The sequence below is a fragment of the Lepisosteus platostomus genome, chromosome 7 (assembly GCF_059453375.1).
Source record: "Lepisosteus platostomus isolate fLepPlt1 chromosome 7, fLepPlt1.hap1, whole genome shotgun sequence".
Lineage (NCBI taxonomy): Eukaryota > Metazoa > Chordata > Actinopteri > Semionotiformes > Lepisosteidae > Lepisosteus > Lepisosteus platostomus.
This window is the reverse complement of record NC_142617.1, coordinates 52855472-52883061: the sequence shown is the minus strand read 5'-3', so window position 1 is coordinate 52883061 and position 27590 is coordinate 52855472. Positions and strand designations below refer to the sequence as shown.

At 39.6% G+C, this 27590-nt stretch overlaps 1 protein-coding gene across 4 annotated transcripts; it reads left to right on the top strand.

Moving 5' to 3' along the window:
• Window positions 1–13587: 13587 nt before the first annotated feature.
• Window positions 13588–22065, top strand: LOC148659219 (uncharacterized). Of its 4 annotated transcripts, none has more exons than XM_088641215.1 (5): window positions 13588–13871; window positions 14108–14204; window positions 14990–15172; window positions 16316–16486; window positions 17072–22065. In XM_088641215.1, exons 1-5 carry the CDS (start codon window positions 13647–13649, stop codon window positions 17566–17568), a joined length of 1173 nt encoding a protein of 390 aa, XP_088497341.1. In that variant the 5' UTR covers window positions 13588–13646; the 3' UTR covers window positions 17569–22065. The 4 variants fall into 4 exon arrangements, with proteins under 4 accessions (XP_088497341.1, XP_088497339.1, XP_088497340.1 ...); XM_088641213.1 differs by having other exon boundaries at window positions 13601–13871; window positions 14108–14237; XM_088641214.1 differs by having other exon boundaries at window positions 13615–13871; window positions 14078–14204.
• Window positions 22066–27590: the final 5525 nt, after the last annotated feature.

Genomic DNA, 27590 nt, shown 5'->3' with positions numbered 1-27590 from the left:
CCTTTGTGTCTATAGCCGTGACTAGACTTAATAGGTTATTTTCGAGTATATGTAAAAATACTGATTAGTTAATACTGTATGTAGACTGTTTCCTCTCTCTATGCAACACTAAGGTTGTCGTTGAGCAACGACAAATGCCAAATAAATGTATTTTAAATGGACGACTGCGTTATTTCAAAACGGTGTCCACGATTTCCGAAAACCACCAGTCGATTACACATTTCAAAGACTCGTTTGTGGAACATAAAGCTTTATGTAAATTATCCAAAAGGAACGATTCTTTGATAACCATCTTCACTAGCCTTTATTACGCAGGAAGTAAAGGCACACCCCGTGGCATACCTAATTAACTTTGTTCTGCCTCTTTGATGCCCACGACGGTTGTAACCGATGAGCATGATGGGCTTGTAGCGATGGTTGTAAGGCAAGATCTGTTATGAATATAATTGTGTTTGATTACAGTCATTATAGTCAATGGTCCGTGATACGTTCCTTCATTTAGTCCAAACTTAAACCTGTATTCACATCTATGTCCTCCTTTATTTTCCCTTTTCTGCTTTTTGGAGGTCATATTACTTTCTAATATGAGAGTGTGGTTTAAGAAAGAACTTGGCTTTGTGCGAAGAAAACATGCCACCAGAGCTATTAGGGCGAAAACAAAACTATTTTGACTCGCTGTGACGAGATGGCGGTTGACAGGGCAGAAGTGGTCCTAAGTTCCCGTCTCTGGGCGGTTGAGCCTGGGTGTTGTACCCCGGAGGACGCCAGTAGAAAACTAATGCACGAGTTTCCAAGAGCACAAATGATGGTAACGCTGAACTTTTTCAGTCTATTCGAACGAAACTAATTGGTATGCCGGTGTGATCTCGTCTTGTTTCAGTCTGGTATTTCGGTTTAATGTGACTTCTCATTAATCTGTCAGTAGCTACGCCAGAGAAAGCGAGGCATATGGAATAACGTTTGGCTTCAACACGTTTTGCGTGTCACATCAGAACACGTGTTTCTGCATCCGATGCCACTATCGCTCTTGAAGCACAGCAAATAAAACGATCCTCCCTCGAGCCTCTGTGAAAGACGAAAGACACCCAATCACAATCCCTAAGCTTCATTGTATGGAGAAAGCTACCACACGATGTCATGTGAAAATAGCCCTTGCTTACAACTCCGGCTGCATATAAAACGATATGTAATTAATAAGGTGTTCTTAAAGCTTTCACGACAAAGTCTTTTCAAGGTCAGGGGTATAATGCACCTGAGAAATTGTCTAGATTCCAAATAAAAAGATCGAGGTATCCTAAGTCATTTATTTCCTGCTTTGAGAAACAGAAAATCAGAATAAAAATAATTCGGTGAATAAGTCTTTCTATAATTTCTGCATCAGAAACAAGTCATTCAGCGTTCATGGCTGAAAAACAAATTTCCTTTACACTGTTTGCTTTCTTCTGTGATGTGTAGTGTGATTGTATTAAATGTAAAAAAACTGATATTTTAAAAGTAAATTACATAGACGTTTTCTTTATTGATGTCTGATAGTTTTAACAATGGTCTTAATAATATTTAAACAGAAATAGTTTCAGTTTGTGGTACAGCTGAATAAAATCAATCTCTGTCAAGCTGTCAAACTCTTTATTCTCTTGTTTCTTTAAAACTCTCAATATGCAGCAGCTAAAATTAAATTGTAAAGCACAGGCCTTTTATGAAAAAAACTTCAAAATTGTGATTTTCATTTTGAAAGACAACACAAGTTATAATTATAAGGAAACTTGGAATATAAGGAACAAAATGTCTAATTTCCAATATCCTCTCTCTTGGATTGTTACAGAGAGCCTCAACCTAAAAGCCTTGCACTGTCTCACCAAGCTATTACTGTACTGCAATTTCCATTTCATCAGATGTCTGTGAGCCTTTTCAGTGCATCTTTCCAATGCTTTAGTCCTGTTCAAATTGAATTAGAGTATTAAGTCTGGTGTGCTATAGAAAAATTTATTTACATTACATTACAACATACTGTACTACATAACTCTATAAGCTCACAATAACAGAGCACAGAGCCCTGGTGTGGGTATTTACAGCAGCAAATGTCAACCACAGTCCTCAAGTTCTTTAGTTTCTTTGATTTCAATAGCTTGAGACTTGCTAACATTGTTTAGCTTTCCCTATTCAATTAATAATAGGGTTCTAGTAGGTAATAGAGAGGCAGGGATAGACACAAACCCAAACAAATTCAGTGGTCCACAAATTCAATGACCTTATTTATCAGACGAGCAAGGAATTTCACCTCTCTTTAGATATGTTCAGTATATCCATTCAGACTGTACCCAATATCTGTCAGGTGAGAGTTGTTATTCAGGTGCTATAAACTTTGTAAGTTTTATAATTATAAGTCATGGAATGAGTGTGATTGGGTGTTTGGAATTTGGTACTTTGGCAGAGTGAATGACTCACTTACTGCATCCCTACAGTATATACCTCTCCCACAACCCTGACTGAAGTAGTGAAGTAATGTTGTGCACTGAAATGGGAGTTTATCTGAGAAGGTTTAGGAAACTCCTATATGTCACTACTGGCAATGGAACTTGATGAGACTTGTTTCTGAGAGCCAAAGTGGAAAATCAGTGCTATTATTTTCTAGTGCCAGGTGTTTTGTTTGTGTGTGTTGTTTAAGCAGAGCCTTTCTACATGATGAGATATACTGTACAGTACATCATAATACATTGGATTGGAAGGCTAAGTGACCCAGGGGTTGGAGGTGAACTTTGTAAAAGCAAGACTCCAGCAGTTAAAGGTTGCTGAGGTGAACCTGTTTTCTTAAGAGCCAGATTTTCTTCATCCCCAAAAAGAAAAAGCCTCACACTGCAGCAGGTGTTGTACTGTAGCTCCCAATAATAACAAGCCTACACAAGTTCATTATATAGCCTCACATCGAAACTGACAGTTGTTTCCACAAGAAAAATTACACATATAAAGGTAGCTGCACATTTCTGAAAAAATAATTTAGTAGATTTGTCACTCTGTCTGGAGGTGTCATTGTATTCGAGGCAGTATTTTATTACTTGAATTTTTTCACCCAGTTTATTAAAACACTTCTGAAATTAATATTTTAAATATTGTTTTCAGACATGACACATGGTGCCAATTCATTGAAAACAAACAAGATTATTCCGCAGTGCAGAATGTGCAATTTGTGTCAAATACAGTAGGTGACGGGGATATAGTGAAAAATTTCCATAACGTTAGTAAGATGGAAAAGCATTTTTGTTTTTCAATTTACAGCTTGTATCCCTTTAGCAAAGTAGTAAGCTTGAGTAAGCTTGGACTTGCAACCTTCTTAAGTGTCTCCAGGTCATTTCTCAGCTAGTATAGCAGTCCTCCTCAACAGGAGATTTTGTATTTTGAGATGTTAGGAAAACTTTAGAGGAAAGTCCAGTGAGAACTATGTCTAACATCATCTTCCCTGATCTGAATTTCCTTGGACTGGTATCGCACTATCCCTGTCTTGAGAGTTCAAATTCAAGAGCATGTGGCATCAAGCTCAGCGGTATTAAATTGCAGCCGCACTGTGCTACATGTCACTCACCTCTAACTGCTACAACGCACTGCTTTTCTCCTTACTTCCTTCATTTTACAGCCCAGGAACCCTTTTGTGTAATCTCAGTATCCTCTACAAATATCACAGAGCAGACCAGGCAACTGTTTAAGGGGATAGTGAGAGCACCAGTCATTGACCATGCAGTTTCTTTCAGCGCTGGAACATTTTAGCGAATGTTTGCAGATGTTAGTCAGGCGTACATACTGTATGCAGCAATTCCTGTGAGGTAATTGCTCCGCTCTCGGTAAGAGCAGGTGTTTTATTTTAAGCACAGATGCATGCTTGAGCATGCCAGCAGTGAAGATATGCAAAGAGTGAGGGCTCAACACGTCCTCTGTATCACAGGCTGACCCAGGGAACTCCTGATGGAAACAACAGATGGATTCTTAAATTTGGAAATTTGAAGAAAAGGCAAAGAAACAAGCCAAAGCCACAGACTCTCAAACTAGCAACAGCTGTTTGATGAGTAGTTTCTTTTCCCATTACCAAAAGTACAAATTTATAAGATACTGTTGCTAAGGTAGTCAGTGAGCCTTTTGACCTTTTTCCATTCCATTTTTGTGTGGTATTAGCATTGAAGCTATAGGCATACCTTAACATTCTTACAATAAAGTGTCTGACAAAGAGCTTTGAAAAATCCATTGGACCTAAGTGTTCTTTGTTTATCATTTCTGCTGAGCTCTTCATACTTGAATGATTAATTAAATGAATAATTCACTAAAACCAAGCCTTTTTAGCCTTTTTCAGCCCCTATAAAAAGCAGCAGATTGCAACTTGCTTATGAAAAGTACTGTAACAGGAAAATTCAAGACAGTCTTAAGAGCTGAAAGCCATTTATAAATGATTCACTAAGCATTCAAGGTTTCTGTTAAGCAGATGAAACAACTGGTGAATCATAAACTAGGAGAGGGTGGGTTTCAGAGAGTTGAAAGTGGAAAGTCCTGCCACAGCAGGTTTTACTCAGATTCACTTTAATGAAATAAGAAACGCAAGACCTCTCTTAGCTATCAAAGACAACGTGGAGATTGAAGTGTTCAGGCAGTACTGACCTTTCACTTTCTTGTTACCTCAAAAATGCTGTGAATAAACATATTGTAGAAAAGTGGATATTCACATGTTACTGAATGCCTCATAAATGCCCTTTTCTAGTTTGGAGAATATGTTTGTTAGGCATGTAATTTCCTCTGTGGGTGCTTCATGCTGTAGTTCACTCGTCAAATCTCAAGCCACAATTCACCTGTGATATGCTACTTTCACGACTTTTGGCCATTTCCTCACAGTGCCTTTCCACCCTGTGCCATTTTATCATTGTTTTGGATAAGAAAGCAATCATTTGTACAGGGTCACCTCAAAATGTCCTATGTCAAAAATAGGACGCATTCTGCAGAAAGAGACTGCTTCCTCATAAACTAAGATATGCATCAAATAAACACTTTTGTAAAAAAGGTTGCTGTCTCTCTACTGAAACTGTCTCTCTGTGGCATGAGGATCTTTACTGCATTTCATTAAGTAATCCATGATATTTAACATTATGTGGCAAATCATGTGCTGTTCCTCTGGTACAGTATTTAAAATATTTGTTTTGGCTAGCAATGCAAATACAGAGGAGCAGGGAAGACTATTTGCATTGTGACATAATGAAAAACTTGTTCTTGACAGCAAAATCATTCAAATACACATGACTTCTTTCTCATTTGGGGTTTTCCACTCCCCTCTGACCACCTCACCGGAGAGTGCTGATGTGTACTGTCGCATGGCCCAGTGTCCAGCTAAGAAGGAACAAAGCTATTTATCAGAACCAAAATCCTCTGACTCCTTCCAGAAACTGGGATGTGATGAGAATTATAGGCACCAAATCACTTTCTGATGGAAGCCCAGTCCTGAGGCTCTTGGAAATGGTAATTGTACAATACATTGAGGTTTCTCAAATCCTAAATTATAAATAGCCTCTAACATAAACAACTCACAAAAGGGTTTTAAATTCCTCCTTGTTCCTGCAGAGCTTGCAGTCATGCTCACAGGTTTGTTTTATTCCCTTTCATGATTTGTTTAGCTCTTCGGGATCCTCTTAACTCCCCCTACGCAGAATTTGTGAAATGGATGTGATCTGTCTCCATTTCCCCCTCTTATCTCTTGCCTTCTTCTCTTTGAGAGTCCGGAAAGCAGACATTTCTAAGACAGCTGGCCAGTGAACTAAATATCGGACCCCAAGTATACAAAACTCTGTTTCTTCTTCATCTTTAGCTGCCAGGCCTGTTGTTAATAATTATTTAGTCTAATGTAGGTTGTTATGGAAACATGAATGTCTGGTACAGTACACTAATAAAGAATCAGTCACACAGCTTTGTTCAGGCAATTAAAAAAAAAGATATGCAGTGTCTTCTCGTCATATGAAAAGTTAAACAGGGCAGAATTAAACATTAACAACAACTTAGTTAAGGACTACAACTCACTCTAAGTTGCTGCCCTAAAAATCAAATATTTGTCTTCCGTTACAGCAAAAGCTACAAAAACAGTCCAAGCTTCAGCCTTCACTGTGTGATTATTATTAACCTGAAACAATTTTGGGGGAAAAAATAATCCTTTCATGCATTTTCAAATCTCCTCTTCCAATTTAGGGTCACAGGGAGCTGGAGCCTATCCCAGCAAGCAGGGCACAAGGCAGGTACACCCTAGACAGGATGCCAGTCCATCTCAGGGCAGACAAACACAAACACTGGCATGCAAACATTCAACACAGCCAAGTTTCCCAGATCTCAATTAACCTACCAGTATGTTTCTGGACTGTGAGAGGAAACTAGAACACCTAGAAGAAACTGATGACTAGTGGAGAAGAAAGAAACTCCAGTCAGATAACAGCCCAGGTCCAGAATTAAATTCAGGGCTCCAGTGCTGCAAGGCAGCAATGCTGACCACTGTGATACTGTGCTGCAAAAAAAAATCCAGATTCTAATTTTTCATGACACAATCGTAACAAATATGTTTTTTCGATTGAGCAGCAAGTAATGTAGGGCCCGCTTTCGTGAACTGTTGCATCTCAGAAGGTATTTCTGTTGGCATAGACATGTCTAGGGAAAGGACAACTTGACAAGCTTTGTTCTTTCATTTTTTTTCCACTCAGATAATAAAGATTTCTGTTTCTATGCAACAGAGTAACAAAGGACTCTTTTGTCTGAGCAAAAACGGAGTTTACAATATATTACTTCTCTTTTTTTCCATGGAAACCATGACACACAATCTCACCTCACCCTCACACCCTCACACCTCAGGAATATCAGTTTAGGGGTCTCTACAATCCCCTTTATCCCAGTGCCTGAGGGATACGTCAAGACACAGGGAGATGATAGTGAAAACCTCCAATTCACCCTCATTTTTCACAGTTTAACCTCAGTGAAGAGATCAATGGTATTGACTCTCTGTATTGATCGATCACAATGTTTTTAAATTAAGCAGCCACTCTATCAAGTAACAAGCATTCCTTCCTGAAATAGCTTCATGCCTAATTACTTTCTGTCAGCTTTTTAAATGAATTTAGTTTTGTATGTTGTATCTCACCTGTGTTTGAAAACAAACTTTAGAGCCCTTTTTAAGATGAAGTGAAATACATTATGTGTTTTAGGCAATGTTGTCTCCATAGACAATCTCTATAATAAATAAGCTCAGGAGCCTCAGGGAGAATAGCACTATCAATGCAATGGGATTTTTAAAAAACAATCTGCTTTTTAGAAAACAAAAGGCCAAAGTAGTTTAAAAATGTTCAGAAACTCAGATATTGCCGTTCATTTTAGATTCACTATTACCTGGTGGTGATTGCAGCTATTAGCACATACAGAGTTCATTTAAAGCAGACATCCACAGATTTTTCGTTGTTATAATTTGTTAGTGTAGACAAGAGAGTTGGTAATGTGGCTAGGAGTTGTGACACATAAGGTGCTACGTTGTTTGGTAGATATACCTGAAGGCTGGAAAGCCGCATAGCCTGTTTTCTGGAGCAGAGTGACTGGGTAAATGTGAGGTACAGAGTTTAGGGCTGAACTTATGTTGAAGAAAATGCAATGGGAAGCCACAAGGAAAAAAAGGCAAAGAAATACAGGAGAGGTAGAAGTAGTCTTCTGAATAGCTAAAGAAACATAAAGTGGGACTGCATGGGAATCTTGTTCATCCACTCCGTCAACATGCACAACCCTTCAGTTTCCACAGCATGAGTCATCATGAGAAAGAGCTCATCCCTCCCATAAGGGCTCTGCAGTCAGGATCTGGGCTTAGTGATTACTATTGACTCCTGTTCAGTTTCCCCCACTCCTGCTGGTGTTAATTAAACTTTGATGAATTGATTCACATGTACAAGTGATGGGAAAGTCCTATCTGACCACAGTGCTCCCAGGGGAGTGCAGAACAACCTCCCGTATTACCAAGGCTTTTAATTTAAAGGCAATGTTCAAGATAGTGAGATGAGATACCTCTGCAATCATTCACATATTCAGCTTCAGGTTCCCAAGTGAAAATCTTCAAAACACAGTGTGATGAAATAAAATTCTCTCCTGAATCAGGGCTGTTAATCAATGGATCTGATCAGTCATTATAAGTCTAGGTATTGTGATTAATAAGTTTTTTCAATGTAGGTAGACATGCACCTCAAGCTATAAGCAGTACAGGAAGTAATTTTTACATCCTCTCCCTCTCACACAGAACTTTGGAAACCTCACATGTGGGAACATTGGACTGACCTCTAGTGATGGCACGCTCTTCAGTAAATGCTAGAGCTAGGAAGCTGCATGATGCAGACTCACATATGACAACAAATACATACAATTCAATTTCAGCTTTTAATACACAAACTCTTTATAACTCCCTAAGTGGCCTGAGTTTCAGATACAGTAAAAAGTGATCTGATCTGTGGTTGGTGGCTTCTCAGTGCAAGACTGTGGGGTCAGGTCTCCTCTGCAGACACAGCTGATTGCATTAGGGTGTTTTGCCTTGATCTCTTCATTCTACTCATTTGTGTACCAGCTATGCTGAGTTCCAAAACCAACAAAGACCAGCCCTTCAATGGACTGGTATCCACTTGTCCAGAACAAGCTGCAATGCATTGATCCTCTTAGTTTATTCATCAGCCTTAGCATACTTGCTCATTCCACAGAGATGGATGTGGTAGCGAGTCTTGGTTCTGCATTAACACAAGACACAGCAGTCCGTACTACAGCTCCCCCACAAGCTCGAATAGCAGCAGCACGACTTTAATATCTTGGCTCAGTTAACTTTTTGCACAGACATGGGTTTTGCCCACTGCTGTGCCATGGCCCTGGGGATGCTTCTAATTTTAGAAGCATGTTTTTTTTTTAAGTATCAAAGGAAAAGAAATGAGAAGGATGAAGGAGCAGAGAGGCCTAGAGAAAGGAGAGGGGAGCTGGTTGTGTGTGGCTGGTTAGCTTTGATCTGATTCCCCAGTAGAAAGACAATGCTGTTGTGTGGGAGAGCAACCTTTTTGTATTTATTTACGCCATTTAATCCTCCTGCCCCCCAGGGCAAAACAAAACTGCCTTTCTCCTCTGTTTCCTGCATGTCAAAGAATTTTCTCCTGTCACCCTCAACCTCCCATCTTTCTACTCTATGTAAGATTTCAAGGGGGCTCATTTACTTGTACTGAATTTGTGTTGATACTGTTTCTGAGCAGGTACTGTATTTGGTTAAATTCCCCTTACGTATGATATTTAAATGTTGTTTTCAGTTATCTGGCAGACAGCAAGATAGGGCCAAAAAGCATATTCAAAACAGCAGGTAGTTGTCAGACACAGAGTACTGTATATCAGGAAGACAAAAAAAAATCTAAAACCCTATGAATCTTAATTTGCCTGCAGATCTCTTTAAAATGCCATTAATTTCACTTCTTCTCATTGATATCATCAAGCAGATAATTGCATAGCCCTTACAGCTCATAGGTACTGTACAGTATTTGTATTGCTCATAGGTACAGCTCATTGGTACTGTACAGTATGTGTATTGCTGTAACCAGACTCTTAAAAACGATGACTTCTGAGACAATTTCATTCCATTGCCTTATAAAAAAAAACAAAAAAACACATTTTAGAAGATGCATGTTGCACAAGTAGTAGTGGTACTTCTATTTTTCCTTGAAAGTTGTAATTTCCATATCAAGTACAAACTCCAGCAAACAATGTAGAGTGATTCATCGAGTGATTCATTGGAAACGAGCTGGCAGTATGGTCCTTATTTCGAAGGTTTCCACTGCTGGAAAATAATTACCAGAACCGGTCAACCCTCAGACCTGGGGGCCAGTTAAGCCCATTTAGATCTCTGTGTCAACATTCAGGACGTAATCCAAGTCAGCACTGTCCGCATGAAGTGTCTTATTTCATTCACAATGAGAGGAGCCACTCTGATAGGATGAGGGAAAAAGTGGCTGTCACTTTTCCCTCATTTCTGCATGCTTACTAACCTAAAACCAAGGCACCTAAGAGCCACAATGATAAAATGCTGAGAAGCAAGTATATTGAAAGTTAACTGGCTGCTACATCCTTGGAGCGTGCAGTGTAGGGACTTCTACCAGTGAGAGGCTTGTGTGTGCCTTTATAAGCTGAGCACATCTTTTTGCGTCACAGTAGGTCTTCATGCTCTCCAGGAGAGCAGAATCCCTCTGGATCTGTTGTGTATAAACGCATCAACTTGCCTCAGCCACTTTGTTTCAGAATAAGGCATACGTATAATCTCCCTTTATTTGTTTATTCAAGTTCTACTGATGGAATAAGGAGAAAAAATCTTAATATCAAAATGAATATCATGTCATTTTGCTATGGACTGTGTGAATGTGTGTTTGAGTTTTTTTCAGCAATTTCATACCAGCATGCAAATGTACGTACCATAGATTGAATCCATATATAGACTGCAAAGTGGCAAGTCTACCCCCAGCCCCTCCACCACCACCCTTACCAATCCCTACCTCTTTTTATCTTTAAATGTTTTATTTGTGAGGTTCCAAGTGCAGAGAAGCTATGCAACAGAGTGGAGCTGTAATTAAAATGTCAAGGAGGACGAACTGAAGTAGCGCCCAAGGAGTCTGTGGGGCATAGCTCCAGGCCTTTAGTCATCAGAGGGGGAGGAAAGATGGCGGAGTCTCGGGCTCTGAACACAAGCACACTGGCAGTCTGGTTCAGCACACTGCCATTTCATTCAAGTCTCTCCTGGTTGCGGGTGTGTGTGTGCTGTTGGCTGAAGATCCAAATGTTTGATGAATGTAAGACAGCAGTGTAAGTAGTGCAGTATAGGAGGTGCCTCTAAGTTTCCTGATAGTGAGTTGGAAGAGTGAGGCTGAGATAAAGAGTTCGTATTTGCATGTAACATGGATCAGTTCACACAAGGTCCCAGCCCACTGTCTCGACTTATCTAAAAAAACAATGCAGCAGGACAAATGCTAACCACACACACAATTGCATAAAAAACACATTGCTGTGTTATGTGTTTAAGAGTTATATAACTCAGTTTAAGTGGCATCAGCCTCAGGGGTGCAATAACAGTTTCCTAATTTACTCTTAACTCAATTTCCCCAAATTGCACCTTTTGATGTGTTAGGAGTCTGATTATAGCACAGGCTGATACCGTAATTAATCTGTCTCTCTTTGATGCAGTGGGCTGTTTGTTAGTCTTTTGTTAGTCCAATTGTAAATCTGCGCTGGCTTTCTATTTGTATTTATTTTTCAGCAAAGTTTTTTTCAATGAATATGACTCACAAAAGAAACGACCTTGCTCTGTTCTGCCTTTACTGAATCCTGAAGATCTTGTTTTTTATTTACAGTACCTCTGGCGCTTTGGATGTGAAAATAGACACCTACGTACATTATTGGCTTTCACACTACATTTATTGACATAATTTTTGTGATCTGTCTTACCTATCAGGTTCTTTGTGCCATTCAGATTTGTGCTTCAAATGGGAGTTTAACTTTAAGCCCTTAAAACCTCATCAGCCCGGGTGTCAGATTCATCATGTCTGGGTGACAACTTTAGACGTTTGCACAACACAAAGCTATATTAAAAACAAGCAAATAACCTTTAAGTGCACTTTGTAGAAGTAACAGTGAAATCATGCAACTCATACAAGATAAAACACAGCCCAGGAATTTAGGCAATTAAAGTAAGCTCATGCGTACTGCGAGTATGAAAGTAAAAGTCAGTTCTAAGCCTAGATTTGAAAATGTACATACTTTTCTTGTAGAATCTTTCATATATTTTTAATATAATTTCAGGTGTAGTGAGGGCAGTATGGCACAGAAAAAGGTTTCATCTTCTCTGTGACGTTGCCAAGCTTGGAGCTCTAAGACAAAGTTAGCTCTTTATATTCAAAAGAAGGTTTATAAAAATAGGAAGTAATTCTATGTAACAGGTCCTGAAATTATTTCATTTTTCACTTTCACGGTTGTTTGCAATGAACGACAAGCAGGTGCAACAAGCGGAGTTCCTTCTTTAAAAAAGCCAATGGAGAGCATGAGTAGTTTATTGGAACATATGATGCCCCTCACTGACAGGGAAATGCTTCCTTTTCAAAGGACAGAGGAAGAAAGGTCCAGTCCTCAAAGGACACCAATGCCCAGAATTCATAGGGAAAACTAAACTCTGAATCTGAGAAATCCAGGTATAGATTGAGCACCATGTACTATAGTGTATAATCGGCTATATGGGCTAACACTACTAGATCCATGTCTGTGTCTTTGTCATTTCCACATCTTCACATGCTTTTAACCCGTGTCAGCTCACAGCTTTCTGACTTTATTCCTGTTCAGTTTTCTGACCTCCAGTTGATTCCCTGCAGATTCACAATCTCTACCCTGTGCTGCATAGTCAGCTTCCTAAGGAAGGGCATTATTCCATGTAGACATGTATCTTCAGGTGTATCGTCTGATAGGGAGCATCTTCTCATTAGGCTTCTGCTTCAGTGCTTTAACGATTTCCAATGCATGAGTATACATAAGGGGCACTTATCTTTGTAAATACAAATTTCTTCGTGGTTCTTGCCCACATTTCATGCCCGCACTTGTCTTTTTTTGTTATTTGCCTAATCTTTGTGGATGAGGCCCAGTGTGTTCTGAGAATGGGAGGGACAAGGCAGGGAGGACTGAACTGCTCCTCCCTAGCAGGGTTGTCTGTCTTAAATCCGCTGGTCCACACACCTGCAGCTCTCAGTTTCACAGTTACAACGTTCTTTGCCTTAATAATAGTATAAATTTGGGCTGTTTGGCTGTTTTCAGCCCTTAAACATGTTGGAGGTTGCCTTTTAATTACTGCATTTTATAACCAAATACCAAACAAATACCAAAAATATGAAAAGACTGAGTAGAAAAAAATAACTTTCAATTAATCCAATCAAACAACTTCTCAGTCCAGGTATGACTTCACTTAACAATGGCTTGGGAACCCCTGCCCTGGACAGTCATACACACTCTGTCCAGTACTGGTTCTTTATAATGAAAAATGATTTAGCCTATTTGATTTACCTTTCAATGAAAAAAGCCCCCAAAAAAGAGTGTTTTCTCTCTGTGCCAGCTCACTGTGTTCTTTAATACAACTGAATCACAAAACCATGTTTCTGTTTTCCAAAAAAGCTAGTTTTCAAGCCTAGTGCCATTTTCTGGAGACTGATATTTATAGAAAGCTAGAAAAAGATTTCTGGGGTTTTCCTTTGCAATTTATAGTTTAGAAACCTAAGAGAAAATTCTGAACTTTGATCATGAAACTGTGCACAAAGGCATGTAGAGCCAACAGCTACCTGTATTGAAGAAACGCAAAACAGAGAAGCCAAGTCATGCAAATTTTTAAAAAAACATTCACAACTTGTTTTAACCAAGACAGTCTGTTATGGCAAAAGAGCCTTTAACTGAAGAAATATTGTCACTCTCTGTTACAGCTAAGTTAGATTGATTCTATCAAGTATTTCCCTTTGGCTTTGTTCATTTATAGTGGCTTAGCATTTCATGCAGCGAATGTGACAGAGTGACTATTTGCATATCAGGCTGAAGTTAATTTTTAAGATGTCATACTTCCTTGTTGTATGCAGAGCTGGGATTTTCCCTCCCGGCACTGCTGTGTGCAGGTGCTGGCTTTCAGGGTCTATGGTTTTTCTACAGACATGGATGTGTCCAGGATTCTCTGGTGTACCAAAGAATACACCATTAAAGAGTTTGCAACCAAATTCAAGGACTCTTTTCCCAAAATCATTAAAGTGACACAAGGCTTCCTGGGGAGACAAGAGCTGGACAGTATTAGCTCAAGCACGGTGAGTGGATCTTGGCATTGATGTTTGGCGGACAGTGCTGTCTAGTGACTAGATGTGTGAGGTCTACAGTAGGGTATATGTATTCTAAAGGACAGAGAAGACAGATGCTGAGAAAAGAGCTGCAATTTTCTGTTTCAGAATGTGCTGTGGTAAGAGGCCATTAACTCAGACTTTCTTTTGTCATTTTGTCTGTTCACACTTTGTAGCTTATTCATGTCCATTCGCTGTACTCCCAGATGAGAGCCGTGGCAGAGTACAAGTCTGGCAAGATTTTGTCTATGCCAACCACGTTCAACACTGTGACATTCTACATCAAGAGTGGAGGCAAGCCTGGTGAGCAAAATAGAAAAGCGGTAGCAACAGATGGTAAGGCTGTCCAGACATCATTAGTTATTTCTGTTTCCCTCCAGCACAGGGTTTGGTTTTGCTCTTAGATCTTATTCTTATCTCAGTTTGTATTCTTCAGCTAATTCCTTCTCTCTTTATACAGCGTTCAGATACCTGTAGAGTCACTCTACCTGTCCAGCTGCTAAAAATCCATTTTGAAAACAAGCCGGCATGCTTAGGTGTTTCCTACTTGAAAGGATGAAGCACACTTGCTTTTCATTGAACGTTTCTATTCACCTCTCAGCTTGATCTGCTTTACCTATTTACACTTTAAGAGTTTCTCTTTTTTTCTGTGAGACTGCTCAGCATTTTGTCAACTAACACATCCCTGCTGTCACGGATGTCAAAAGGGACGAACCGTGAGGAGGCAGGAGAGCAGAAAAAGACCCATGTGCGTAGCGGCTGAACGGGGGATTTGCCCGGGCTCAGGAGTCATGTAGAAACCTATGCCCTCAGGCAGCGGACATGGGGCGACCTGGATGCTAGGCGGGTCTCAGGACATCCTAACGTCAATGCTGAGCGAAGGTGAATCCGAGACCCGGAAATATATAGCCCCAGAGAGAGAGACACCGGAAGGACAGCAAAGCACAGGAAACTAGGGACAGGACAGAGTAGGAGGACCCTCTGGCTGCAGAGGGCATGACACCCGCTCTGTGTGCAGTTCCCGGGTATCTGTCATGTCGTGTCTTCCCTGGCTTCCTGCACTATTAAACAGTTAGTTTTTGCTGCAGATGGTCCCTACACTCTTCAGGCAATCCTGGAGACATTTCCTTTGCCTGTCAGTGTCCAGCCCACAACAGTGCTCAGCTTGAACACCAAAAACCTGCAGTCCTCTGACCAGAAGCTGGACAGCCTGACTATTACTCAGACCTACCAGGAGATGTTCTTACTGGGGTACTCCATCAGTAGCACAGGTCAGTAACCCCACCACCTGTCGAAATTAGCCTTCTGACTTTTGTCTCCCAGCTCACCAAAGCGGTCAACGTCTGAAACAAATATACTAAAGAAATCCCATGCATTTTGTAGAGCTTTAACATCCTGGTTGTGTCTGTCCGTGTAGGTTACTTTGGTGCTAATCAATAAAAAACGCTGTTTTTAATACAAAAGTATTCAAATCTACAGAGGTGGTACAGTGGTGGTAGCTTTAAGTTTCTGAGTAAAATTCTGTCCCGGTGTGTCATCTGTGTGGATTTTCTCCAAATCTGTGTGAGTTTTCTCCAGCTTCTTTCCACTTCCCACAGACATTCTGGCTGGATAAACTGGTGTCTCTAAATAGTCCCTGTGTGTTTGCCATGTCTTGGACTGGTGTCCTGTCCAGGATGTAGTTACTGTACATCTTAAGCCTTATGCTGTCAGGATAGGTTCTGGCTTGGTACATCTCATGAGAAAAAAAGTAGTTTTTTGATGTGACTGGGTGAATGTATCAAATTCTACAGCAAAGCAACAGCGTAGTTGATTGTTTATTAATAATTAACCACTTAACAGCCTGTTTACTTCAAGCTTTGATTTAAAGTATATAATGCCCTAAGATTTAAGATATCGCCCATGTTTCATTCTATCACTATGTAAGTGTCACGGATGTCGGAAGGGACGAACCGTGGAATGGCAGGAGATCAAAAAGACCCTATGCGAAGCGACGAGACAGGGGTTAGCCCGGGCTCAGCTGTTCAGGAAATGCCGTATAGAAACCTATGCCCTCAGGTAGCGGACGTGGGGCGACCTGGTGCTAGGCAGGTCTCAGGACATCCGAACCTCAATGCTGAGCCAAGACAAGTGAAAGAGCCAGAAATATATAGCCCCAGAGAGAGAGAAACACCGGAAGGAGAGGAAAGCACAGGAAACTAGGGACAGGACAGAGTAGGAGCGCCCTCTGGCTGCAGAGGGCATGACACAGAGGGCGTGACAGTAAGTTTAAACCAAGAGAATGGTTGAGGTGGAGAACTCCAATGATTCTTTCACAGTTAAATGCAATTTAGCTTAAAAGGGGAACAGAAAATGATTTTCGGCACTGGAGATTGGAGACTCTGTGTGGTGTTAAGGATCTGTGTGTTGTTCAGGGACTCTGATGGTACAGGTGCCAATGGTGTTGCCCATGTACATGAAGGATGTGAGGCTTGCCCTGGCAGAGGGGCTGGAAGGGCGGAGCCAGGAGCAGTGGGATACCATCTGCACAGCACACAGCAACCTTATCAAAGAGCTGGGTCACATGGATCACTTCATCTTCCAAGGTACCAGGGCCAATTCAGAGCCATCCTCCTTCAGCCACCCTTATCTGGGGCTCTTACATTAGTCCATAAACAAAAACGAAAAGGTTGTCTGTAAAAAGTAATTTTAGTGCAAACTTTCTACTCACTATGGTATTGCTTGAGATTATGCCGCTGTCCATAGTTCCACTACATAATCAACATGATTTTATTTTAAACCTATTGTTGTTATTATTAATATAATATTAATAATGAAATAATATTAGTCCAGAACCCTAACCACTCTGCAACGCCGATCCAGGTTTTATCTTTGCCATGTCTTTAGTGTTTGTGAACTATGTGTAACAATTATTTAATCTGTCATGAAGTACATTTCACAAATGACACTAGTAATTCAAGGCAGACTGTACTTTTTCAAGTATGTAAGTTAATATGAAATGAGGGACTACAAAGAATAAACATTATACATTAGTGTGCTGCTGACACCTTAAGATTTAAAATAAATAGAGTAGAAATGTTTGCGTTCTTGAATCCACAGCCAGTGAACGTTTTGTTACCTAGAAATCCCTTTTGATTTGTTTTATTTGTTTATCACATGCCTTTCTGCAGATATTACCCTACTGGATAAGAGTGCACTGAGCAATCATGGCAGTGTGTATGCAGAGCTGGAGCCTATCTACATGAGTATCCAGAAGGAGGGAGCTGAGATCGCTCTCTACCAATGTCTGGGGAATTCAACCCCAGAGAACAGCAGCATAAAGGAGAAACCCCCTCCTCTCCCCTCTGGGCCTGGCCTCCCACCCCCTCTTCCTCAGAAGAAAGATACAGAGGTCCAAGTCCCACTTCCCACTACTTTTCAGACCCTGGCAGAGGTGCCCACAGACCTGCACGGGCTAAGCGTGGCAGAGGTCTGTGACTGTCTCCAGCTGTTAAACCTGGGCCAGTATGCCGAGGCCTTCCAGCATGAACAGGTGGATGGGAGCTTCCTGTACATGCTGGAGCCAGACATGATGAGGGACGTTATGGGCATGAAAAGTCTGCACATTGCTAAGCTGCTGCACTTCCGTGGGGGCTGGAGGCCCAAGGAGGAAGCGGCTTCCATATAGAGTCTCCACCTGCTTTCAGGCTGGAGGCGATGCTGACACAGCAGACTGCTCACTCTGCCCTGGACAGAATTTCACATTCTTTACACTTAAGGTTAGGAAGGGGAATCTGGCTGTAATTGCAGACATTTTTCTTTTTGAGCCCCAAAATAACCCATGGTTGTATTAGTTCGGATTGCTCGGATGTCCAGGCTTGTAGTAAAATTTCAGGTCTTTGCAGTAATAGGATATGCTAGGTGTGTTCAACCATAGCCACAATCACCACTGAGGATCTTAAGGATGGGATTTCAGAACGTTGTGGAATACACTCCATATCCCATTCAATCATTATTTATTCAGTGAGGATTCCTTCTATTTTGATCAGTGATTGTGAGATTTATTCACCACTGCAATGTTTGTGTCTTGTACTCTATTGCTGAAACTGGAGCTTTTGATTTACACTACAATTTAATAACCTATGCCCTGTTCTTTATTATTTTATTATGTTAAAGTACTGTGTTATATTTTATATACAGTATACTCTGTTTTTTTTTCATTTTGTACAATGATTTGGTTGTTTTGACTGAAATCACCTTGGTTACATTCATGAGCTTAATGAGTCAATAATGTTAATACTGTTATGTTATACACAATCATGGTAAAGATACTCATATTGGTAATTTTATGGCTGCTGAACATTCTGATCAGTGCTACAGTGTTCATTGCAGGTGTGTTTTTTTTTGTCCTGGCCTGGACAAAGGGGAACTGGGGGTAGCTGTTAGGCTGACTACAGACACTGAACCTTTCTTGGAGTTAGAGTTATGAACAGGCTGAGAATTGTATTAATGGTGTCCTAACCAAATGTTAATGTAATGAAATCATGAGCTACAAGGAAAACGACAGGCCACTTGATACGTCAGAGCTTTGGTCATCTTATACTTTACTCTCTTCTGATAAAACCCAGGTGACAAATGCTTGTTTCTGTTAAAGGCTAGGCATAGGTACTGATGTCACTGTAAATTTTTAAACAATAACTGTCTTGTTTTGTCCTTTATTTTTTTGTAAGATAAATACAGTAGATGCTTGCAATATGACCAAGCATTTTCAGACTAGTGGGGTGTTTTATGATTTAACTTTAATGTTCTTAAGACAGGGTGGTGTCAGGACCTGATTTATTGAATTTACATTACACAGTCCCATTCTGGGGCAACATTAGGTTAAAGCATGAGCTGCCATTTACACGTTGGTAATCAGAAAATGGTACAAAGATGCAGAAGACTGCTACAATGCGGGGGTCGGGGTTCACATTTACCTTAAGTTCCTTTCCCTACTATATTTAGATAGATTCTTTCAAAGTATAATTGTGCCAATTCAGTTCAATAGAACATTATTGGCACTGAGCTAAACCCCTCTCCACTGTCTGTGTCTCCCTGTGAGAGCCAGATTTCAATCCACTGAAAGATGGCAAAGCTAAGACCACCCCCTGTATCTGTATGCCTTGAGGCAACCAACCCAGAGGTAGAGCACTGTACAATGTGTCCTTTAGGTTTTTTAGCCTTGGTTGACTCTCGAGGTGCCCTATGTGCGTCATAGTGAGGTAATTAGAGGTCTCTAAAAACCATCTCTGCCACCACTGCCAACCTTCTGCTCTGCTATCCTACACAGCTTTATTTGTTCTGATGCAGCACATGGTTATTGCTTTAATTGCACTGCATGGATATCATGTCAGTTCAACAATAACCTTTGTCATATTGCTAAAAATGATCACCCCAACCCATTGCCTCCTGCCACAGCCCCTCCACCCTCCTCCACCCCCTTTCCCTCTGTTTGCTATTAGGTTATTTTAATATCATGTTACGCATTATTCCAAAGTTCAGGGCTCTCCAGACAGGCTATGCTGAGTTAATGCGACGAGAAGGATTGTTTACAGCCTTTGTTCTGCAGCTGCTCAAAAACAAAACCAAAACACAAGAAGAGCTTTTCGCAATAAGTAAAGAAAGGTAAATAAAGACAAAACATCCGTGACCGAGACAGACAGCTGCAGCTTTTGAGTTGCTTTCATTGTGAAAAAAATATATTTTCAGTGCATATCTTAAAGTATAAGCTTTGTCCTGCCTAAACAAATATGCATTTCCTATCTCTTTTAGCTCTAAAAATGTTGTTGGGCTCCAGATCTGCACAGGTTCTCATCTTAAGCCACTGTGACAAACAGAAGTCTTAAACATTAAGTCTTTTAATTTCTGCTGTGTTTGCTGTAAGTCCCCAGAGCCTTAGCTTACTGTAGACCACTCTGGTGGTTTCCTCACCTGCACCCATTTGCCATTGTCATCTTCATTGTCACTCGACATTTAACTGTGGCACGTTCACCCTTATGACAGCTACATTAACTAGATTCTCAATATAACAATGTAACCAAACAGTTAAACTTCCTTTCTGTGGCTTGAGCAAAAGCCTGTAAAGTAGTGCTAGACTAAAAGTGAATTGGGCAGTTTCTGCCTCGCTGGAACTCTGTGCAGATGGTACATCGTCATGAATTTAATAAGAAAGGAAATTATGCTGACATTTCCATAAACTCTGCTTATTGTCTTTATTCGGGGAAACAGGAAAATGAAGTTAATGAGCACTGAGAACAGCATATTTGCAGGATTATTAAAAACAAACAGTTTCAGATACTGATTGTCTTTGATGCTACCCACCAGAGAGGTGGGATTTAATTATTGAAATGTCATCCACCGACTTTAGAGATGTGTTGTGACTGAGCTGGAGGAGAACCAAAAGAATATTGCAAGTGCATTAGACAAAAAAGCCAACAAGCAGATATGACGTATTTGTCAGGTCTGCCTAATAAGAGTTATTTTGGGCTGTGCCATTTACCTTTGCCTGCTAAAAGGCTGAGCCATGTGCTAAGGTTGTACGCCACTGACAGTCACAATAATTAGTGACATTTGTGGCTTCAGTTCTGATACATGTGTTTTCATATAATGGCCACTCCTTGCTGAATGAATACCTCAGAATAATTGTATTGAGCTGTAGATTGTCTTTCATAGACGTATGAATAGAACATACTCCCCCTAACGGGCAGAGGTCCAGTTTTATAATGAGTGTCTGTATTCTGATTTCATTCTTACCATTGAACACATGAAAGCTTCTTGTCAGGTAAACAGATGCTTCAAACACTTTTCACTGAAACCCAATACCAATATCTAAGGATGAAAAAAATATTCATCTAAACAATCAACTGAAAAAAACAAGCTCCTGGTGGTGGAAAACAAGCATTCTAAAGATTACAGCCCCTCAGGAAAATGAGGAAGTTGGAGTTTGTTTGTATCTGCTGTAAACAATGCTGGACAGTTAAATGTACTCAGACAGGAGGGAAAACATCCTGGAGAATCCATCATAAAATGTTAGTTTAAGACTCTGTTACAGAACTATTGAAATATTATGTATTCTGCCCATGGTGTTCTGTAAATACACTAAAAAGTGTTCTTTTTTTCCAGACAAAAGGAATTTCAGTCCTGCTAAACATGTCTAATAGCTTCTCTTGGGAATATGATCACTTTTTATGTTTTGTTCAGAAAACCCTATATACCGTATAATAACTAATAAATTATTGAGATGTAGTAAATGATTCTCATTAAAACCACTGTAATGACTGTCATTCTTCACTGGTCGAATTCTTCCTCTGAGGGCTGATATGGTTTTACTGCCCTGCGCAGTGCCATGCCAGTCGATGTACGGAGGTTATTATGCTTGTGTTAATGTGGGGTGGCTGTCCCCAGAGGTCACTACCAGCTATCTGGGATATATGAGGAAATACCCCTTTCGTGAAGCCCTCTGTAAACTTGTTGTAGGAGTGCATAATTATGTTAAACATGTTCATTCTTCTATCAATTCCCCAAAACAAGATTAATAAGGTCATTTTGTGCTCTCAGAGGGTGACAGGACAGCTGTTTTCTCTGTCCATGTAACATTGTAATGCTATGGCACAGATGTCCTGCCTGTATATGCACATGCAAGGCACAAAGTGTCAACTTTCACTTAGAGCTTTGAAACATAGTTACCAGTCGTCCACTGAAGGGAAGTTATTTCTACTGAAGACCAAAGGATGGTAATTACATTTTTATATTGTGTTATTGTAATAAGAAAATGGCTTGTCTGTACAATCTGAGACTGCAGCAACTACCAAGCTGTAAATACCTTTAAAGGGATCACTTATAGAGAAAAGTATATCTTGCCTTCTTACAGGCAAGACATCTTGACAAGCTCATTGCTGACTTTCAATCCAAGTCCCATGCCTTCCTAATCGGATCCACGCCCAACCAACCGTTATTGTTATTATGGCTGTGTTTGATCATTTTGTTTTAAAGCAGTGAACTGCATTAATGTGTGCAATGTAACATCAAAGGAGTATATTGACGTCCCATGGAAGTGAATAGAAACCTGACGTTAGTGTTGTCCCTTTGCTGGTATCCATGTATGGTTTGGAAGAGCTTGTATTTGCTAATAAATCACTGAAGAAACTGAGCTTTGAGACCAATTTATACAGTATGTCTCCTTTCAGAAACAGGTACTGTATAAATAAAAGCGGAAGCACCAACATGCCCTTCAATAGCATGACATCTTGTGACCAATTGTACTTAGCAAGAATACATCATGTATTTTTTCTTTTTAAAGATACTGTATGAAGGGCTTATCATAAGTATAATAGCTCTTACAGCAGAGATATAAAATAATAGCCCCAAACTTAACTGGATGAAGGAAAATAACTTACAGCAAACCACTTATTGTGTTTTCGATACTTCAAAGCACAGGATACATTTCAAGGATTTCACATTATAAATGCAATTAATTGGGCGAAAATGTAGCTGCTCAGCAAATCGTACTTTGGCACTAAACCTCTTTCTGACACTACTCTCAGCGCCTGATTACTGAAATCTCTTCACTTTACCGCAGCTGTTCATTTCAAATTCTTCCAAAAAAGTAATAGACTGTGATTCAGCATCTTCTTTTCAGTAGGTGTTAAAGTGCTTAAAGCACTATCCGCTATTGCTGGTTAAAAATAGTAAGCCTTTCCAAAAACTGAAACTACAGTGGGGCGGACAAGAAACCCAAAGTTTGGTGAGTAAGCAGAGAGCACCTTATAGTGCATCAGCCAAGTGAGCTGTAAAATACACTTATCTTTTAAATAGAACCTGCCACAGTAAACAGAAATAGCTCCCTGACTCAACAGCAAGCTATAAAAGCTTTGAAACTTCAGTTTTTAGTATTTGACATGTGATTCCATTTAACTTATTTTCTTCTCAAATGTGTGAGTGCCTTTTTTTTCATCCCACCTGTTAAACAAATTTAGGGGAGGGAGGCTGGAGATTGATGGGTGTCCTTCAGCCATTCCATCCATCTCACATTCTGATTCCAGAACAATGGAGTTTACAGTAACTTTGAGTCTGCTTGATTTTGTCAGGTTTGTCAAATCCAGATGACATTCTCTGATCTTACACAGACGGTAGGTTTATGCTGAGAATGTTTTTACTGATGTTTCACTCTGATGTTTGTGTTTGATGGTTTGTTCTGTTAGCAAACACAAATGTCCAACATCTGCACATTTTCCAAGATTTCATCCCAGGTGGAGAGTTGAGTAGAAACATGAGACGCGTGTTATTGTCTCTGTAACCTTAGCCATCCGCCCAGCATGATCACATAACCCAATCTTATGGAAGTGTCAAATCGTTTTGAAATGTTTTTTCTTTAAGTCAAACTGGTTTTCTTTCAATTGGTGGTGTAGATGATATTTCGAATCTGTTTTAATACATTTGAAAGTTTTATATATATATATGTACAGTATATCACTGAAGGAAACCCTAATAACATTTACTTGGGATTTAAAATACTAGATGGGGTATTCATTTTGATCAGTGTTATTGTACTAAGATTGTGAGGAAGCGTTATTTGTTAGTTTAGGTTAGACTTCTTTTCGTTATCAATTCGTTTTAGACTAGAACTGGCCAGTAGATGCACAGTTAAAGAGGATCCATACAACTTTTTCCTGTACACCCAGAGTTGACCACAACGTGGCAGTACAATCCTATTTTTCCACATTTACTGTATATACTGTAGGTGTTTGCTTTTTGTTGTTTTTTTAAGGCGATGCATTTATTTCTACTAACATGCTGTTAGAATGTGAAAAATGTTAGGCAATCACCGTCATGGTCTTGAAACCCCAAAGTGAAGTAATGTTCAGTGTTCAGCAGTTCAGTGTTCAGTTCTGGTATTGAGAGTATTAGAGAGCTGGCTGCAACATGTTCAGCAATTCAATTTTAGAGTCTTTTGGGTAGCTTAATATTAGAGTACATTGTTGGACTCTGATCTTTTTGTTGAAAATTTAGTATTACAGTATTGGGCTGCAGTGTGGTCAGTTGCAAAGTGTTAAGTGTACTGGGCTATAGTAACTCATTGTGTGACTTCTGACCCCTGGTGTGTGCGTCAGTTGAGGGGGGTAGAACTCTGGGCTGCTGTAAGAAAACACAGCAGGTTTCTCGTTATGTTCTTAAAGCCACTTTAAGAACTTACTCTGATATACTGAAAGATGACTAACCTGAGCTTTATAGGCTCAGTAGAACTAGCACAATGCTATTATTTTAACTTGACATTATGTTACAATACGAGACAGGCAATTGAAAACAGATAAGAAATCACAGGCATGCACTTAGTGATGCCCCTAAGCTGTTTTCTAAGAAAATGAGCTATTGATTTTTTTGGAGATGGAGGGCATTTTGCAAACATGAGAAAGAGTGCAAATGCAATAAGGCAGGCCAAGGCGAAGTGGGATGTGGAGCTAGTATCACTAGTATCATGCTGATGCTACAGCTGCATGTTCTTTCCAACACCCTGCAGTGTCATCTTCATGAGCAGGTCATGCATAATCATCTTTCCAACAGCGAGAGGAACTCATGGCAGGGAGGTTCGAACAGATGAAAATAGGAGAGACATGTAGCCCTTGACATTGCAGATAGCTGCACTAAATGCTGTTCACTGTAAGGCTGTGAGAGACTACACAGATGTCATTAGACTTCTGGATGTGGTAAAAGGGGCAATTTCTACCTTGTTTCAGAGTTCTGATAATGCCATTTGACTGGGTGAAGTGTATGGTGTAGAATAGTGGTCAAATCTCTAAACTCCAAACTGTGAGGTGATAGGTTTCCAGGGGGTATCAGCAAGGATTTAGAAAAATAAGTTCTTAGAGTTCTTCGAACAAATAATAGCAGTAGTGGATCTAAACAGAGTATGACATGATATACTTATAATGAGGTTTCTCAAAAAAGATTACATCTCTATTAATACACTTGTTGGTGAATAGGAAAAGGAGAATTTAGGTAATATGTGAATTTATTGGAGTGATGGAATTATCAGGAAAGCACAGGGATCTGTATTAGGAGCTCTGTTCTTCCTAATTTTAATTAGTTATCTAAATTCTGGTGTGTGTATATATACAGTAGTTAACTCCATAAATTTACAGATGATACCAAAATATCAGAATTAGAAAAATGGTGTAGAAGATGCAAAGGAAGTTTTAAAAAAGGTTAGACAAAATTCAGGACTAGCAACAACCTGGCAGATGACATCGTAGACAAGCGCTGAGTATAACAAGCAAGTAACAAAAATGTAAACTAGAAATACAAACTGGAAAACACTGAGCATGAAGAAATTGCCTATGAATAAGTCTTATGTGTTTATTTTGAGACATTATTTTTGTCTTATAGGCAACATAAGGTAGCAATAAAAAGAGGAGACCATCTTGAAGTATTCAAAATCTTCCAAGGCATCAATAAAGTAAACCCTATTGAATCATTCAGAATCAGCAATGGACTTGATCCAGGGGTCAACAAATGGAAACTTTTCAAAGCCGATACTGTCTCTTCTTTCAAGAAATTGATCCTTGAATCAATTAGCTACTAAAAACCAAACAAGATAGTAACACTGTGTTAGAAAGTTTTGAACCTGCACATTAAGTACAGCTTTTACTTTAAAGGAAGAGATTATGATCCATTTAGCAATATTGTTTCTTTTGCTGTACGCTCCATGTCTCATGATAACCAAAATAAGCCCTCTGCTTTTATGCACTGGAGAGTGCAGAGAATTTTTAAAACACCACTCGAATGTCTTTGGAAGTGTTGAGTTTAATCCTGCTCTCTTGCATGAAGACAGAAGCACCAACCAGACAAATTATTTTTCACTACACCAAGATTTAAAAAAATAAAGCTTTTTGTATTTGGCTTGCTTTTATTTTTGTATAGATTAATCTCATAAAAGGCTCCCTGAAATTGTACAATAGATTATTAAATGCCCTTCCACTTTACCAATTGATAATGCCCATTTGTGTTAATGCACCGTAAGTGGCAGGCATTCTGAATGATGTGAACATCCCTATCAACCTGCTGCTAAAAGAGGTACACCCACACCTTTCAGTGCATTATTACTCAACATTTCAGACTCTGACAACACATAATATCAGCTGAGGTTTAATATACCTTTAGCTCTTAATCCCTACTTTTAATCATGCTTGTGGACTATTGAGAACTGGGAATTAATGCTGTAGAATAGTATTCACAGCTTCTGTCTACAGTCCCTTTAGTGACTTTATAAATTAACACCTTGTGATCTGATTACCTTCACTTTCCCTTCACACACCTCACACAGAGGTGTCTAAGAGGAGGTGAGTTAATGTGCACACCTGTTAATTTGGTGCTTGACGTCTTAGCTTTTAATACTTGAGCTGAGTTACATTCTTCAGTCCAGAAATATTTCATAAACCATCCTCTAGGAGCTCGTTGTTTTGAGAATAGTGCTTTGTCCTGGCAATATCCAGGCTGCTAAGAGTTAAAACCTCTGTTGGTAATGGGAAATAAGACCAAGGAAAATCACGCACACCCCATATGCATTAGAAATTCATCTGCATTCTGCCTTAATTAACAAAGTAATAGCATTCTTGTAAATTACTTTCATTATAAGAAACGCTTGTACATCATAATTAATAAACTTGTGTTACCTTAGTATGCTTAATGAATCATTATTAGAGATAGTTTCAATTTTTAATTACTGCAGTCTGCATAGAGTGTATTATTTAAAATTATAAAAACCTCAAGTAATATTCTAGGATTTGTTTATTTGTCATAGACTTACTGTATGACCAAGATGAAAAGTTCAGTCTCAAGACATTAGAGTAAATCACTGTCCTGTATGTTTCATATGAATTCTGAAAAATTCATATAAATTCTGAATTCTTTTAGAGTTTTAGTTATAGTTTGAAAATTTAAAAAGAAAAGCCTCTACTGGCAAAATAATATTCTGCTCATTTTTATCATAGTTAATCAGAAAACAAGAGTAAGAGCTGTTCTTCATAAATCTTATTTTCAGAATGGTGATGTTGTGTTGGTAAGAGCAATACCTGTAAAGCAATCTTTATAGGACATTTGTTGATCTCAAAGTTGTAGTTTTCACGAAAAACTTGATTTTATTTCCAGGATGTCTATGATTTAAAAAAGCCGGCCCCAATTTTCAGTTTAACAGGAGCTCCACCACCTTATACATTGTTGGATCAGTACATTCTGCCAAAGCACAAAGATGAAAGACATAAATAAGAATCACACAACAGACAGCAATGTGTCAGGGGCATTGGTTAGATGGGAAGCATCCGAGTGGAAATTATAACCCTAGTCTGAGTTCATTTCTAGCACAGGTGACCAGCAATCTCAGTTTCCACTGCTCTCAGTCCTAAACGGAGAGACCTCACCACTCACCCAACACAAAACAAGATTTTAACTGAGTGCAAATCTGTTGGCACAGAGGAAGATTTGTCAGAGTCTTAATGGACAGAGAATGTTCACCCAGGAAAGTGGAGGCGAGTATTGATTTCATACAGACGCCAGCGCCTCAAGACAGGTCACAGAGAAGGATGGCAATGTGTCTCTTTTGCTCAGCCTGCCAGAAAACACAGAGATTGACTAGGAAACTGCTTAAAAGACTGAAAGTTAAAAGACAGACTGCACCAA

Excerpts from the sequence above, each read along its gene's own strand:
- LOC148659219 (XM_088641212.1), top strand. The coding sequence starts at position 13,647 with ATGCAGAGCTGGGATTTTCCCTCCCGGCACTGCTGTGTGCAGGTGCTG. Across the intron at positions 15,173-16,315 it reads GTACTCCATCAGTAGCACAG|GGACTCTGATGGTACAGGTG; the intron begins GTCAGTAACCCC and ends TGTGTTGTTCAG. Across the intron at positions 16,487-17,071 it reads GGATCACTTCATCTTCCAAG|ATATTACCCTACTGGATAAG; the intron begins GTACCAGGGCCA and ends GCCTTTCTGCAG.